Here is a 15,677-nt window from a genome sequence, read left to right on the forward strand (position 1 = left end):
CAATCCAATGCGAATTCGCTTTGTATACGTGTACCTGTCTCATGCAATGCATTTCGCCCTTCTGCCTAAGGTTTCTGTCGAGAGTAGCAGTAACTTGAAAATAAATAGACGAATCGTAACATGAAGCCAAACGAGAATATGTGATAGCTTGAACCTATGCGTAATGCGCCTAAGTCTGTGCTGCTGTACTTTAATAAATTAAAATAAAATTAAACAAAGACGGCTTTTTCGCATACAATCGCTCAATGCAGAGCTGTTTTATCCGGGGCACACGTGAAACACGATTAAACGCGTACTTAGAGCTTCGTCAGCGGCTAGCTCACTGTATTACAAGAATGCAAGAACTAAACAATTCTGCACCGTAAGAATGAAATCCTTACAAAACACATGCACATGGGATGGAGATGAAAACATTGATCAAATAAATCGAGTCGCTAAAATAATTCCAAGTCACTAAAATAACGATGTATGAACGCGACAATTAACCGGAAGCGTTGTGTTAAACACCGTCCGGTAACCGCAGTCAAATGTCGATGGTGTTCTCCGAGACGGTGGTGTTGCCGAAGGAGATGTGTCCCTCCTCGCCCGGCAGGCCGAACAGCGCGTCCGACAGGTGCGGGAAGAAGGAGCGCAGGAAGACGCGCCCGAACGGCTCCTCGGCCGGCGGTCGGGCGGCGGCCGCCGCGCGGTCCTGCTCCTGGACCGCGTCCAGGGCGCGCTTGGCGGCCATGAGCGCGCCCTCGTCCTCGACGGGCTGGTCGTCCTCGAGCGTCGACACGTAGTCCTCCTTGGACTTCATGCACGTGAACGTGATGCACATGAGTGCCACGAGGAACGCGGCCATGCCGACCGCAGTGGCCACGAGCTTCAAGGGAAGCAGCAGCTCGGCGGACGTGAGCGCCGACGAGCCAGAGCAGGTCTTGCTGCGGGGCGGCTCGTTGTCGTGGCACGTGCACATGCCGTTCTTGCACGCTGCGAGCGCGATGTCGCGGCAGTCTTCGCTCGTGTGGCACGACACCCTGAGGCAGGCGCGGCCCGCCGGCAGGTTGACTGCGCGGTAGCCCTTCTCGCATATGCACACCTGGTCCCGCTGGCGGCACTCGGCGCCCTCGATGCGGCAGGCGCCTCCGTGGCACTGGCCCACGCTGCTCTTGGCGCACTGGCTCGCGTGGTGCACGTCGAACTCGTGGTGGCAGATGCAGCGGCCACCCAGGCAGCGTAGCCGGCGGCCTCCGTCCTCGCAGTCGGAGTTGTCCAGGCAGGCCAGGGGTGCGCACACGCCATCGCGGTACACGTAGCCGGCGAAACACTCGCAATGCTCGCCCACGCATTCCGACGGCCCGTAGAGACCCTGGCAGTCGTCCCAGCTGGCGCACTCGGAGGCCACGCACGTGTTGCGGTGCAGGTGGAAGCCCTGCTTGCAGACGCACCTAGCGCGCGTCGCTATCGCTTGGCTGCACGTGGCGCTGCCGAGCTCTTTGCAGTCCCGGTCCGAAGAGCACGGTTTGCTGCAGTGACCCTGCATAGACGAACCAGTCCACCGGGGACCCGCGCCCTGGTCGCACCTGCATTTTTGCGGCACCGTGAACTGCTTCACGGTGTCAAGCTTGCACGTGCCGCCGATCGGGGCGCAGTCGCTGTCGTTGGCGCACACCATCCCCTGGTGCACGCGCGTCATTCGGACACGAAGGGCAAGCGACGCCGACTCCTTGGTGCCGCGCACGTGCGCCATCAGGAAGCCGTTCAGGAAACGGTCGTAGTCGGTGTCATTGGGAACGCGGAACACAATGCGCTCCCAAAATGTGACGTAACTCTCTCTGCTGTCGTAGAGCGTCGTGTGCGAGTGAAGCAGTAGGCCCTCGACCGTCCACGTGACCTGTGTGTCGCCGTACGTGGTCAGCTCGTAGAAGATCGACGCCTGGCGCCGGGTGTTGAAGACGAGGAAGGTCGCCTGCGGCGTCTCCTTGAGCCTGAGGCTGATGCCGAAGCTGCGCTTGGTGTGGCAGCCGTACAGGCGGTTCTTGCCGTAAAACTGCCCCGTCGCGGCGCAATCGCAAGCCTCACATGGCGCACCCGCCTTCTCCACGCACGAGCTGCTCCAGAGGCATGCGCTGCTAGTCACTGGCTGCACCTGCACATTTATGCACAATTCACGCTTCTCGTGTTAGAAAGTGTTTTTGTGGAGGTATGGCTGCGCGAAGCGGAAACGAATTTTGCAATCATTAAACCTACGGGCCTTTCTTACGCATGTTGATGCTTTGCTTAGTTGCATTTTGTTTCATTGCTTTATTGCGATAGCAGTTATGTGGAGGCACCTTCGTGGCGTGGCTCCTGTCACCTTGCAGCCCTCGGGCTTAGCAGCGCAACACCAACGCCACCACTGCATGCATACGACTGCGGTGAGGTCGAGACCCTGGAGTGTTTGCTTCGAGGCGCCACACATGGGCAGCCGACGAACAGTGCGAGCCGCGCCGTGCGCTGGCTCGCACGGCCCGGCTATTACGGCACGCCGGGACGTTTAGGTGGTTTAGTTGCGAGCAACCTGCAGCATACGGGTTGCTGAGCCGACTCGATGTTTGTGCTGTTCCGTCGCGGCTGGAGGGTGTCGAACCAGCTATTTTGAAGGTTACTGCAATGCCAAATGTTTTGTAACCTTTAGATTGTAACTTATAAAAAAAAAGTTTTAAATAGTGGCTCAGGGTACCTATTGTAGGGATTGGAAGTTTGCTGATTATTGTGTGGCATCGCGATCCTGATATGGTGTTTTCAGCGATGGCTAACGTGTAAAATATGGTGTGCCGCTGCGGGACGGAGGCTGGATGGACTATATGAAGATGTTATTGGTACCAGTCGGATTGTTTGTTTTCGCAATATAAAAAAAGAAAAGTTTAAATCTTACACGAGCGCATGCTCAAGTCAACCAGCAGCAATTCAGTGGTCAATGATTTATACTCCATATGTGCCGTTATAATGTAAACGCAAGACACAGAAACGTTTAACGTACATCGGAGAATATAGTGGAGAATTAATGATGCTGTTGCATAAATTATACATACGGTTCGGTGTGGTGGAAAGCCCCCCGCTACAAATGCAGGCATTTTAGGCTGTGGTATAAAATCTACCACCAGAAAAACTAAACGCAGATGCATTATGGCAATTGAATATATATTTGTACCGATTCTTTATTTCCTTGTGTCACAATGCTTCCTTTAGTCGCGTTTGTTATATCCTCTCCTGGACAACGACACCCTTACACAGCAGGACGCACACCGAAGGGTGCACGCTGGATTACTGTAAAAGCTGTACGACGGACAGAATAAAAGCGTCGGGCAGACCTAATTCTGTAGGGGAGAAAAATGCGTTGTACACTGCAACAAAATGTAATATGCCGCTGTTTTTTTTTCGTTTTTTTTTGCCTTTATAACGCATAAGAGGGGGTGGTTCCTAAACTGCAGCAAATGTCGGGTTCCTTATAGAGAACGCCAGACACGCACCACTTTTTCCCGCTCACTAATACGTGAGAAAGACGCCGTTACATTCACATAACAGCGGGTAAGGTCTCGTAGAGAGATGAACGAGCGCTCACGGTTTGAGGCCACAATTGCGGCTGGCCAAATGAGCAGAGAGAAAACATACAAATACAAACGAACAGTAACATCTGTAAACTATAGGATATCAGTGAATCCATCGCTAACCTTTGCCTCCAGTGTACTTTATCCTACTGATTGTGCACTGTTTCTTGGCGTCATATTAGATAAACACCTAAAATTTTACGAGTATGTTTTATCCTTAACAAAGAAGGCAGCATATGGAAGTAGAATATTAATTAAAGTTCGCAATTTCTTTAATATGAAGACACTCATCTCCCTCTACTACGCTTTTATTCACATGCATATTAACTATTGCATATCATCATGGGCAAACACGTATCCCACACATTTATCTCCACTACAGCATACCCAAAATCAAGCAATTCGCATCATTACACGTAGCAGCTACACATCGGAAGCATCTCCATTGCTCAGATCGAACGGCATTTTATCGTTACAGAAACTAAATAAATACTCACTGGGAATACTTGTTTATAAATCTGTTAACGGAAAGCTCCCGTTCCTTATAGTTACTACCAGCCAGTATCCATATTCTACGTTTACCCGTTTCGCTTCTACCAACAGCTGTTTACTACCAAAACCTAGAACTAATTATGGTAAATTTACTACTAATTTTTCAGCCACACTAGTTTGGAACTCATTACCGTGTCATATTAAGATATTCTTTCATTTTTACACATTCAAATCAAACCTTCGTAAATTTTTGCACTCAATATAACAATTTGATCGTTATCATTATATTAATAAGTGCTTTGTGTCATTAAATATTCTACAGCGTAAGCTAGTGACTAACTTAATATGGTGTCTTTTGGGTTTGCATATGGCTGCTTTGTATTTATATATCCTACTCATTTGTAATGGGAGGTCTACTGTACAGTCTGTTGACTATGGCACCTCCCTCTTTATGTATGTATAATCTCCATTTGTAACCTGATTAGAATCCTTATTTACAGCTATGTGACACTTTGACGGAACGATACTTTCATTATCGTTTTAGTTGCGCTCTATAGATGGATGCCATAATCAAACGTCAAATAGCCAAATATGAGCGCAGTCATATCTCCACTACGTTGTGTAGCTCTCGAGAAGCATGCCGGGGAGAGCGTTGTGGGTGCGGACTTTGTGGTAACTGTCGTGCTGCGCTTTGTTTCGTCGCCTTAACCACGTTGTTACGCTCTCTGATTTCGTGGCGTGCGCCTCCCGAGCGTGTTGTGTGTCTGAGTCGCTTGCGATGCGTTGTCACAAGCGACTCGGAAAAAAAGAAGCAGAAAAGACTCCTCGAGGTGCGCTAAAAAGAAGCACTGCCGCCGTGGAGCAGCGACACGTGTGACATGCGCGGATGGCCAGCGTGCTTCGCTTACGTGACGAGCATCGCTCGTGTTGTGGCTGCTGTAACGAATACCGAAGACAGCGATAAATGTCACCTGGGTAAGCAATGCTTCTTGTTCAATTATTTATTTGCGTGTCGTATAATAAAGCTCATGCAACGCTACTCAGTTTTATTGAATCGAACTACTTGCTTGCTTCATAAACACAGTTTTTTATGCGAAGCATATTACGAGACCTCAACCCAGCTCCTCAGGCGCGGCGGTGTCGCCTTCAATACCACGTGACACCGTGACGTCACGACAGAGGAGAAACGGGGCCGACGGGGCTCCAACTCGCGCCGTCGCTCGCGGCGTCGCGGCGGTATATAAGCAGCTGCGCTTGCCTCTGCTGGACACTCACGAGGTGAGATGCCTCCTGGAGACAGAGCTGCTCGTTGGAATGAGAAGCGAAGGTTGCGGCGTGCTACAGAGACTGATTTTCTAGGTGGCTTTGGCTCAACTCTTGCAAGATGGGCTGGGTGGGAATCGAACCAGGGTCTCCGGAGTGTGAGATGGAGACGCTACCACTGAGCCACGAGTACGATGCTTCAAAGCGGTACAAAAGCGCCTCTAGTGAATGCGGTGTTGCCTTAGAAACGAGCTGTTTCTAAGGCTCAGGCGTGCGTCGCTTGCTCAGGCGCACATTTCGTTGCCGCGCCGAACGCTGCGTTGCTCGACGCTCACCGCGTCCAATGCGGGGCGCGTAGTCGCTGCGCAGTAGCCCATTGTCTTACACCCCTTGGCGGGTCGACGGGAACGCTGTCGCGTTCCACTCTTGAAGGCGAAGCAGAGTAACGCATGAGTTTCTTCGTCTAGCCGAACCAAATATAGCCAAGCAACAGCAGCTCACCAGGCTAAACAGTGGTTCAACAACTAAAATAAAGGCTAGTATGCTTCGCATCCTGGGCTTAACCTTAGCTAAGCCACAGCCATTTTTTATGTCTATCTGTCACCGTGTTGGTTATTCTTAAAGCTCGAGTATATGTTGCACTCGTGTGCGTACGCACACCATTAGACCTCGTGCACGGAACTGGTGTTTTGCACTGATATGGTCACATGTTTACAAATTATTTGTTAACTCTCCTAATTAAGAGAATAATAATTTCTGCAATCAAGTTTGCAATCACTTGATATCGCGTTTTTGCTGTTACACTGTCACATTCTTGCGGTGTTTCTCTTGTACTGGAGTGGAGTGCGAACTGACTTGGGAATTATTTTGCATTAATTAGTTTGAATTGATTAAAATTGTTTAAATAAAAACCTAAATCTTTATTTTTACCGAAATTTCCTTGTAGAGCATACTCAACTCTTGCGGGTTTAATTATATGTTCTGTGGTAATATTTCATCTGTTTGTGGTTTATTTCTGCCTCTTTCATTACATGTTTATAGCCGTTTGCAGTGCGACTTATTATTATTAGATTACTATTCTGTTCTTGTGGGCTCCACTGCCCAGCAAGGAGATTGTATAATTAGCAAGCAACATACTCGCCGGAAACAGGCATGACTGTGCTCTCAACAGGGCTGAGATCGTCTTCCTTATGATAGTCTAAAACTTATGTGTATTCGTATTTATACATATTATACACGAACCTTCAGCATTTACGTCTATTTGGTGCTGCTGTAGCAATAAATTTGTGCTGCCACGCAGCGCTGTGCTAGAAGATTTTTTCATTATTGCTTTATGGCCGTGAAGAAGTCAAAGAGAGCAACGCTGCACTCTCAAGCTGTCCGCGTACAAAGCGGCAGGGCGTGCCGCCGCTTAGCAGGACGCCAGCGAAGCGCTCCCCTCGCGGCGGTTCGTGTGGGGACTGCACAGATGTCCGGCTTCGATGGGAGCCACTGGCGCCCACTCTCGTTCCACCGTTGGTGTCGCTTTTATAACCTGTTTGTCTGCTACTCTACGGTTCACTGGTGCGGCGTTGGAATTAGTACGGCGGCTGTTGTGTTGCGACGAACTGCATGCCTAGTTGATGATTTTCGCTAACACAGTGACAGTGATGTGACAAGGCTTTGATCGGTCACTTGGCTCCAAAAGTTGACTGTCCGAACCTGGAAAATGTTGGTGCGTGCAGCGCGCTGCTCTGTAAAATAGCGTTCCGTTCACATTGCCTCTTTTCACGAAGTAGCAAACCACACAGATCTTTCACATTAAGTCGCATTGTTTGTAGAGTTCGTAAATTACACATCAGTTTCATTGTATACATTGTAAAGTTCGATTCTGCGCTCTTTAGAAACTGGAAACCACCGTAAAGTTCGACGACAGAACGATTAGCACTCATTTAACTCTTAAAAGTTGTCCGTGAATTCGTCGTGAGTTCAAAAAGCGAATTACGTATACAGCTTCACTGCGTACGTATCTTTCGCGCCACCGTTTTGCTGCCGCTGTACCACGCAGTAAAGGCTAGCTAGCTTCGCAGCTTGAAGAGAGTGGCGTGACAGAAGACCTGCAGTCAGCACGTTTTAAAGCACTGGGATCGATTTTGCAAGCTTTCTACTGAGCTAGACATCGAACATTAAAAACAAGCTATGCTCAGTTTTCCTTAAAACAGACTCGATCAATATATTGCACATATCGGGCGCAGGACCTACTTGTGAATACTTTTACCAAATCATCTACCTTTCACTATTGCCCACGTACAGCAGTAAATCCTAATGTCATCCACGACATGAAGCTATCTGTAATCAACTCAAAAAGCTAGCTTATACTATGAATCTTTTAAAACAATTCCTCCAGTCTGTTACGGAGCTTAGGAAAGGGAAATTGATGCTGTTTTGTATTGCAGCTGCCACCTACCTTTATTGCACCGCTCCTCCTCCTCTAACTTCACTATTCAAACGCAAATCATCATTAGCAAATATTTGTTTTCTTTTTACATTTGTGAATTTGCTATTTCAACACCAACACAAGCGCTCTGTGCCTGCCGAAATGGCAGCACGAGCGCTGAACAGATCCCAGAAGCGGACGAAAGCGGACAACCAGCGCCACTCTGCTCGTACGCTCTCTGTCCCTAGCGACAAAAGTGGCGAACTAGGCGCGTGCAGGAGCAGGGAGATCTGTGCAGGTCTGCAGTTCAGTGGGTCGTGGTTCATGCTAGCGATAAGCAGACGGAGCCAACACACCGTGCTAAATCCTATGTTCGCTTGTGCGCGGAACGCCTGGGAGCAGTGCAATCACGACGCGCAAGCGGGCATGTCACGTAGGGCTTTTTTTTTTTGTATTTCGCGGGCATCCGCAGTAAGCTCAAAAACACCAATACTTAATAGATAGAAAGAGAGAAACGGTTTATTCGGACGTTTTGCAAACCGCTCTGCGACTTTCTAATTGGAATTCTTCCCCTAGATTAGTTGCTTCAGAAGTTGGTTAAGCCATTTTTTCTAATTATTTAATTAAGCAAAATAGAAAAATAGCCTGACACATTGCTTACAAAAGTGAGCAACATGCATTTGGTTGCGTCGTCTTAGAATGCATCGGCATACTTTTAAAATCTGGCTAAAATTAGCGTGAAATCTGCATACTAATTGCTGCAAGCTGCCTTGTGTAAATAACTTGTGCTGAAAAAAATAGCAAGTCGGCAGAGGTGATTTATGCGCTGCGGTCCGGACGGTGTTTCAATACTAAAATTTAAGAATTTGAGTTGAAATGTTGATTTCTGCTGAACAAGTTTCTAGCAATCGCAACAGAATTTCTGCCATAGTGGTTAGTATGAACATTACCAATACTGGACTGATTATCGTGTAAATAATCAATTGTGGTTAACGGCAGAGCCCTTCAATCAGCACTCGATATCTGGTTGCTGGAAGCATTCTGCCGCTGAATATCCTCAAGAACACATACTGCAAACATGCCATAAAATGTATTGCTGTTCCAGTTGAAATGATTATGTACAGACTGTTGCTGCAGAGCGTGCACAAACAATAACTAAAACAGTAATGCACTTCATTGCAGATGCCGGCTTCCAATTTCTGGGAAGTCGTGCCAGATACAATTTATGGGAAATTGGTATGCTTTCAGGACTGAAAAAAAAAGAAATGAAAGAAAGCTATTTAGTAAAATTTTGTCCCGAAACGATTCTATTGTCTATCGCACAAATTCTGATTTCTGTTGCCGCTATGAAGCTTTTAAAGCAATAAAATGTCATTTTGTCTTAAGACCTGCATATTTACTAATGTTAGGCAAGGTCATGTCCAAGAATCTTGCACGTAGCCCCTCCGGCTATTTATGAACTTTTTTGTGTGATTTCTTGTATAGGCATAGAGTCTTGCACGTCTTCACAAGCGCGTCAGCCTGCGCATGTCCATGAATTTTGTACATGGCTCTTCAGCCATCCATTGAACTTCCCTGCAGTGCACTAACGTAACCCATTAAGCAGCACTTTCAGAAAATGGTATTTCAGAAGGTCAGCCACAAGAACGTTCCGTTACCTACGTCGAAAGGATACTTTTTTCTGATAACAAACGCTTTTGCGGCACTTTGTCGTAGTAACGACTATACGTGCCTTAAATGCCCATATTTTCAGGAGAGTATCCTCCTGACGTTGCTAATTGAACGTTGTTGAAACTCCGCCTACCTGTTGAAACAGAATTTTCATAAAGTGCTGCTCAGTGAGTTAGGCTAGTTCATTGCGGTGAAGTTTGACGGGTGGCTGAAGAGTCAGCTGTCCTATATTAATGTATATGCGCAGAATGACGAGCTGGTGAAGAGTTGCAAGACTGTATGCCTATACGAAAGATTACAATACAAAACACAACGTGTTCCTATACTAAAGGTTTTTGTATACTCTTAATTTTGACGCGCAAGAAATTGTGAGAATATGCCCCTGTATTAAACGTTAGTTGAGTAACGTTACAATTTTATTTACTTGAGTAAAAGTTACTATGTCATTTCTATTTATAAGTGCACAAATTTGTAAGAATGTGCCCCTTTGTTAAACGTTACCGTGCATACGGGACCTACCGGTGCCGGAGAGCGAGGCTGGGTGGCAAGCCCTATCGAAGAAATCCCTCCACGAGCGAATTATGGGTTACACTGATCTTTCTGCTGTGTATACGTAAACAGCCTGCATCTGCACTCTGCCCTCTCTGTTACCCTCTCTTGTTCCCATTGCACTCCTCCACCCACTGCGGACTGCCGTTAAGGCGCCCGACGCTTACAGTGCGACCTTCCTTTGCCTTTAGTTCATCATGGCATCGTTAACTAAACAACCAAGCGCTATGGTCGGGCCAGAGCTTTGGCGCCCCTGAAGGTTCGGATGCTTCAGTCCTCAGGAAAGCCATCCCTTATAGTCCGGCCTCTACCATGCTCCGGGTCGACGCTTCCTGGGCTTGTCGGAGGGAGCAGGAAGGGACAGAGCATTCGTTGCACCTTCCTACTCCCTAATTGTGAACAGACACTAAAGGGAAACACATTTCAGCTCTATTGGTAAATTACCCATTTTAATACCGAAAAAGGCACTCCTACCTAAGTGAGAAGGGTCTTGGTAAGTCAGGAAAGATACGGAAACAACAGACAGGGAGCGATGCCGCCTTCAAGTTTCCTCACTCGCTCATTGTGGCGTCACAGATATTAACGGCGCCTGCTGGCGCCTACTCGATGTTTTATTGGTAAAAGTGGACCACATCATGTTCTGAAAAAGCCAAAGGCTGGTGCGCTATAACGTAAAGCTATTCTAAACTTTTCTATTCCACTTCTGCAATCATCCATCCACGATTGGCCAAAAAATTTTCGGACCACGCCGACTTCATCTGTCTGCCACGCGAAGTCACAAAAAGGGGCGAAAACGCCTTTTTATATGATTTGTGCACACTGACTATGCGTGATTAAAATTAAATTATCGGGTTATTGGTGATAGGGTTTATCGGGTTATTATCGGGTTATTTAATTATCTGATTATGAAGCACGTCGAGTGGAAGACTCCGGAAATTTGGACCACCTGAGGTTCTTTAACGTGCACCAAAATCTAAGGGCACGGGTGTTTTCGCCCCCATCGAAATTCGGTTGCCGTGGCCGGGATTCGATCCCGCAACCTCGCGCTCAGCGGTCCAACGCCATAGCCACTAAGCAACCACGGCGGGTGCATTCCGCGTGTCGCGGGCCTGTCGGTCACACGGCGTCGTAAAACCGCGAAAACGCACGGCGTCAAAGACTCATTAATATGCCGCACAAAACTCTTTTTTTTTTTAATAGCTGGGCAGCGCACCGTTCCAAAAGGAATAGAACATGGCTGCCCGTCGATCGCTCTGGCACTGGCAAGTCGGAGCTTCCAGGGACCATGGGTTTAATTGCGTATACCTTTGCGTGGCAGTGTAACGTCATCGAGCCCTTCTGCACACTTGCGCAAATGCTCTGCCAACTCTGTTTGCCGACGATCCGCGGCATTTTTAACCTTCCGCTGCACGCCGCCGCGATTTTCGACCAGACCGCAAGCCAAGCGAGAGAAAACGGATCAATCGCCGACGCCGGACCACCGCTGAAGTCGAATTCATTACCGGGGAACTACCACTGAAAAAATTCACGCAAGCTTGGGCGCTCTAACGTAAACCTATTCCAAACTTTTCCATTCCAATTCTGTAATCAGCCAACCGCGACTGGTCTAAAACTTTTATGCGAAGCATATTACGAGAGCTCAACCCAGCTCCTCAGGCGCGGCGGTGTCGCCTTGAAACCACGTGACACCGTGACGTCACGACAGAGGAGAAGTGGCTTTGGCTCAACTCTTGCAAGACGGGCTGGGTGGGAATCGAACCAGGGTCTCCGGAGTGTGGGACAGAGACGCTACCACTGAGCCACGAGTACGATGCTTCAAAGCGGTACAAAAGCGCCTCTAGTGAATGCGGTGTTGCCTTAGAAACGAGCTGTTTCTAAGGCGTGCGTCTCTTGCTCAGGCGCACATTTCGTTGCCGCGCCGAACGCTGCTTTGCTCGACGCTCAACGCGTCCAATGCGGGGCGCGTAGTCGCTGCCCTGTAGCCCATTGTCTTACACCCCTTGGCGGGTCGACAGGAACGCTATCGCGTTCCACTGTTGAAGGCGAAGCAGTAATGCATGAGTTGTTTCTTCGTCTAGCCGAACCAAATATAGCCAAGCAACAGCAGTTCACCAGGCTAAACAGTGGTTCAACAACTAAAATAAAGGCTAGTATGCTTCGCATCCTGGGCTTAACCTTACCTAAGCCACAGCCATTTTTTTGGACCACCCCCACTTCACCTGTCTGCCACGCAACGTCACGAAAACCGTGATAGCTCCTCATCTGATATGACGTGTACTCACTGATTATGCATAATTTGACCGAACAAAACAAAAGTAGTTATTTCTGATTCGACGCCTGTTTGCCATTAGCACTCGGCTATTGGTCAAAAGATTTCGGGCTACACCTACTTCACCTGCCTGTCATGCGACGTCACAAAACCGCAAGGACTTACCGCGTCAAAGTGACGTGCATGCGTTAAAGATGCATTAATATGACGAACAAAACTGAATTTTCTTCTTAATAGCCGCAGGCTGCCCCGTTCCGAAAGGAATAAAAGATGGCTGCCGTCGGTCGCTACGGCACTAGCTACTCGCCCCTGCCGGAGAGCATGGGTTTATTTGCGTGTAATAAAACTTTTTGCGTGGCCGGGTAACGTATTCGAGAACTTTCGGCACGTTGACGACCTCGTTCTGCCAAATCTTCTTTGCTGAGGGTCCATTTTAGAGGCATTCTTAACCTTCCGTTGAACGCCACCGCGATAGTCGACGAGCCACCGAAAGCTAAGTGCGAGAAAGCGGACCGACCGCGGACGCCGGCACCACCCTCTTCATCGGGTTATCGATATTCACTGCAGTGGCTTGGTCCCATCGAATCCCTCCCCATTTGAGCGTGCTCCTCGCCTTTTGTTAGCCAGCTCAGTGGTGGCAATGTCACTCGTTTTTCAAGCAAACAAAAGTGACCTCCTGTGAACGAGGGGAGCATTTGAGTGGTTTGTTCCGACAACCCTGCGGGTGACCGCCCGACGCTTGCGTAGGCGGTTACGCAAATTTGACGTCAGGAGATTTGAATAAAAGCATATTGGAATAGTTTAACGTTATACGGCCCTTTATTTATAAATGTCTGTATGTTTGTTGTTCATCCCACTCCTGCAATAGCCTCATTGAGGTTGCATTATGTACAAATAAATAAATAAATCCGGTTATCTGCTTTCACTGCGCTGGCTCGGCCCCTTCGGAACCCTCTCCACTTGAGCCTGCTCCTCGCCTCGTGCGAGCCATTTAGATAAGAAAAATTGCTCAATGTAGGCAATGCCATTCGCTTTGAAAGCAAAATAAGCGTCTTCCTATAAACGAGGGCCTCCTTTGACCGGACTTTTCAAACAACCCTGCGGTTTACCGTCCCCTGCATGCTTGCGTTGCTGGTTACGTAAATTTGACGTCACGAGATTCAAATATAAACAGATTGGAATAGTATTACGTTATAGGGCCCCTGGACTTATGAAGTTTCAAGACATTTTACTGAGCCGTAAATGCCCCATTTCGTGAAAATACTTTGAAATCTCTGGGGTCAGCAAAATGTCGGTGCTGGGGTTGCGGCGCAAATTCAAGCACTGAAGCTTTGGCCTTCATTTTTTTTCTAATATTGAATCTATTACCAGTGAAGTTACCGAATCTAGAGCTTTAAAATAACTTTGTCAGTCTCAACTCAGTTATTGCTTGGCTGTAGTGTCAGTTCAAGCAGTGATCTCCTCGTCGCGCTAGTCTTCGTACTCCACCAGCTTGCCCGGTTCTACCCCAGGCGGCATCGGGTGGCTGCAGGAGAGGGCAGTGAGAGACCACACCAGCGCTGATGCCGTTGAGGCATGTACAGCCACCTCTACTGCCGCAACAGATGTGCTTCATAACAGCTCTGTCCTCTACAAAACTACGCAGTGGAACGAACGCTACCTATGAATAACCTTACTGCCACAAGCACATGCCTTCACGCGCATCATTCCTTTAATAAAACGGAAAGGTTTATAGAAGTGCTTGGCCACCGACAACCGTAATTCGTCGATAGTTTCGGCCCAATTTTTCTTTCGGAGCAGCAACATACGACGCAAGACACCGTGCTTCTTGGTCTAGAATATTTTTGTTAATATAAAGACCAAATCGTCGATAGTATAATTCGTGTAAAAAATGCTTACCACCTTTTATAATTTGTTCGATTCTTTTATTGCGGTAGCAATTCTACGAGCACTCCATATCGGTTCCGCAAAAAGTCCTCTGCCGTATGTGCGAGCGAAAGCGTGTGACGCGGCCCGCGTGCGCGAGCGACGCAAGTGGGGCGGCCCTTCCTTCTCCGGCGCCTGCTGCTTACGGCGCGCGTGCCTCAGCTTCGTATGCACTGCGCTTTCGACGTTTCGTTGGCGTTGACGCGAGACATGCATGGAGGTCCATTGGCTCGCTGCTGCTGCAGCGATTCGTCACTCCAGCGTTTTGGTAGTGTGAGTTTCCGCGGTCATCGAGCGAGATGTATTCATATTTTCCTGTGCGCGCGTGACACCGTGCTTGTTAATTTAGTTAATAAGCGAACGTTTACAAGTTCATACGGCCGATAAAAGTACTACCCTTACTTAGTATAGCTATCTACTAATTTGCTATCGCGATCAATGCTTCTTCGCCTTTCGGGCGAAACTGCGACTTTATTGCAATATAATTTGTCCCATTTCAGTTTCTAACTACAGGACCTCCTTCTGTATATACTTATCATGCAATTGTCCCCGTTCGCGTCATGAATAAATTGATTCTGAATATGAGGATATCAGGATTGAGGATATATTCTACTCTGCAGTCAGAATGTTGAAAAGCGCTACTGCATAATTTTACACTACTACAAATGTGTTCAAAGGTGTTCGTTGAATTGTATTAGTAAATAGAGGTTCACAAGAAAAGCGTTCACGGAGAGCAGAAAGAAAAACTTAAAGGGGGAGGGGTGCTGAAGCTGCCCTAATTATCCTGAAGTGTACCTGCTCGCGATATCACATAATACCAGTGAGTGACCGAGAACGCACGGTGAAAGACACAAACACCTTATCGATTTAAAAAAAAAAGAGAATTTGTATAGGCTGCGTTAATGTTACGCGAATCGCACGCACTGCAGAAATCGGCCGGCGCGGAACTTTTTTTGGTGTAGATGGCTGTATTATTGCTACATGTACTGATGTTATGCGATGTTCCATTCATGAAAGAACTATGTTAAGATTTCTAGATGCCATTTTGACGTTATGAAGGTGGTATGCATGTTGCTGTAACCCAGGTGATAATTTTTTGGATCACTTGTGATGTTCCAAAAGTATTTGGCAGTTTGAATTATTAGACTTCATTGCTAAAAGTCGAGCATTGTACAGGATAAGAGGATCCCCGTTCCGACTTGTAAGTTCCTGTTTAAATACCAGAAACGTGTTTCTATGAGATGCAACCTATCCTTTCGTAAATCCATAAATGTTACTGTTATACAGAGCTGTATCATGGAACTTCTCGTGCTATTTTATACATTGACGCCGCCCCCATTACTTCAGCAATAGAGCAAATTATACAGACTACGCGGATGACATACCGCTTCTACTTTGCTACTCCAACATTCAAAGACTCCAGGTGGACAGCAATGAATGCCTTCAAGTGCTGAAAACATGAAATGATCGGAATTCACTGCACATCAATACCAGCAAAACTTAAACAATCAATTTTTCT

General features: G+C 47.6%; 1 protein-coding gene across 1 annotated transcript in view; it reads right to left on the reverse strand.

The window, feature by feature from the left end:
• Nucleotides 1–224: 224 nt before the first annotated feature.
• The window catches only part of LOC135906590 (uncharacterized), a 33,594-nt gene continuing 18,141 nt past the window's right edge, over nucleotides 225–15,677 (reverse strand). The window contains exon 2 of the mRNA XM_065438047.1: nucleotides 225–2,131. Within this exon, the coding sequence (XP_065294119.1) occupies nucleotides 524–2,131 (1,608 nt within the window). The 3' untranslated portion in view covers nucleotides 225–523. The remainder of the gene's footprint in view (nucleotides 2,132–15,677) is intronic.

Source organism: Dermacentor albipictus, chromosome 5 (assembly GCF_038994185.2).
Source record: "Dermacentor albipictus isolate Rhodes 1998 colony chromosome 5, USDA_Dalb.pri_finalv2, whole genome shotgun sequence".
NCBI classification, from domain to species: Eukaryota; Metazoa; Arthropoda; class Arachnida; order Ixodida; family Ixodidae; genus Dermacentor; species Dermacentor albipictus.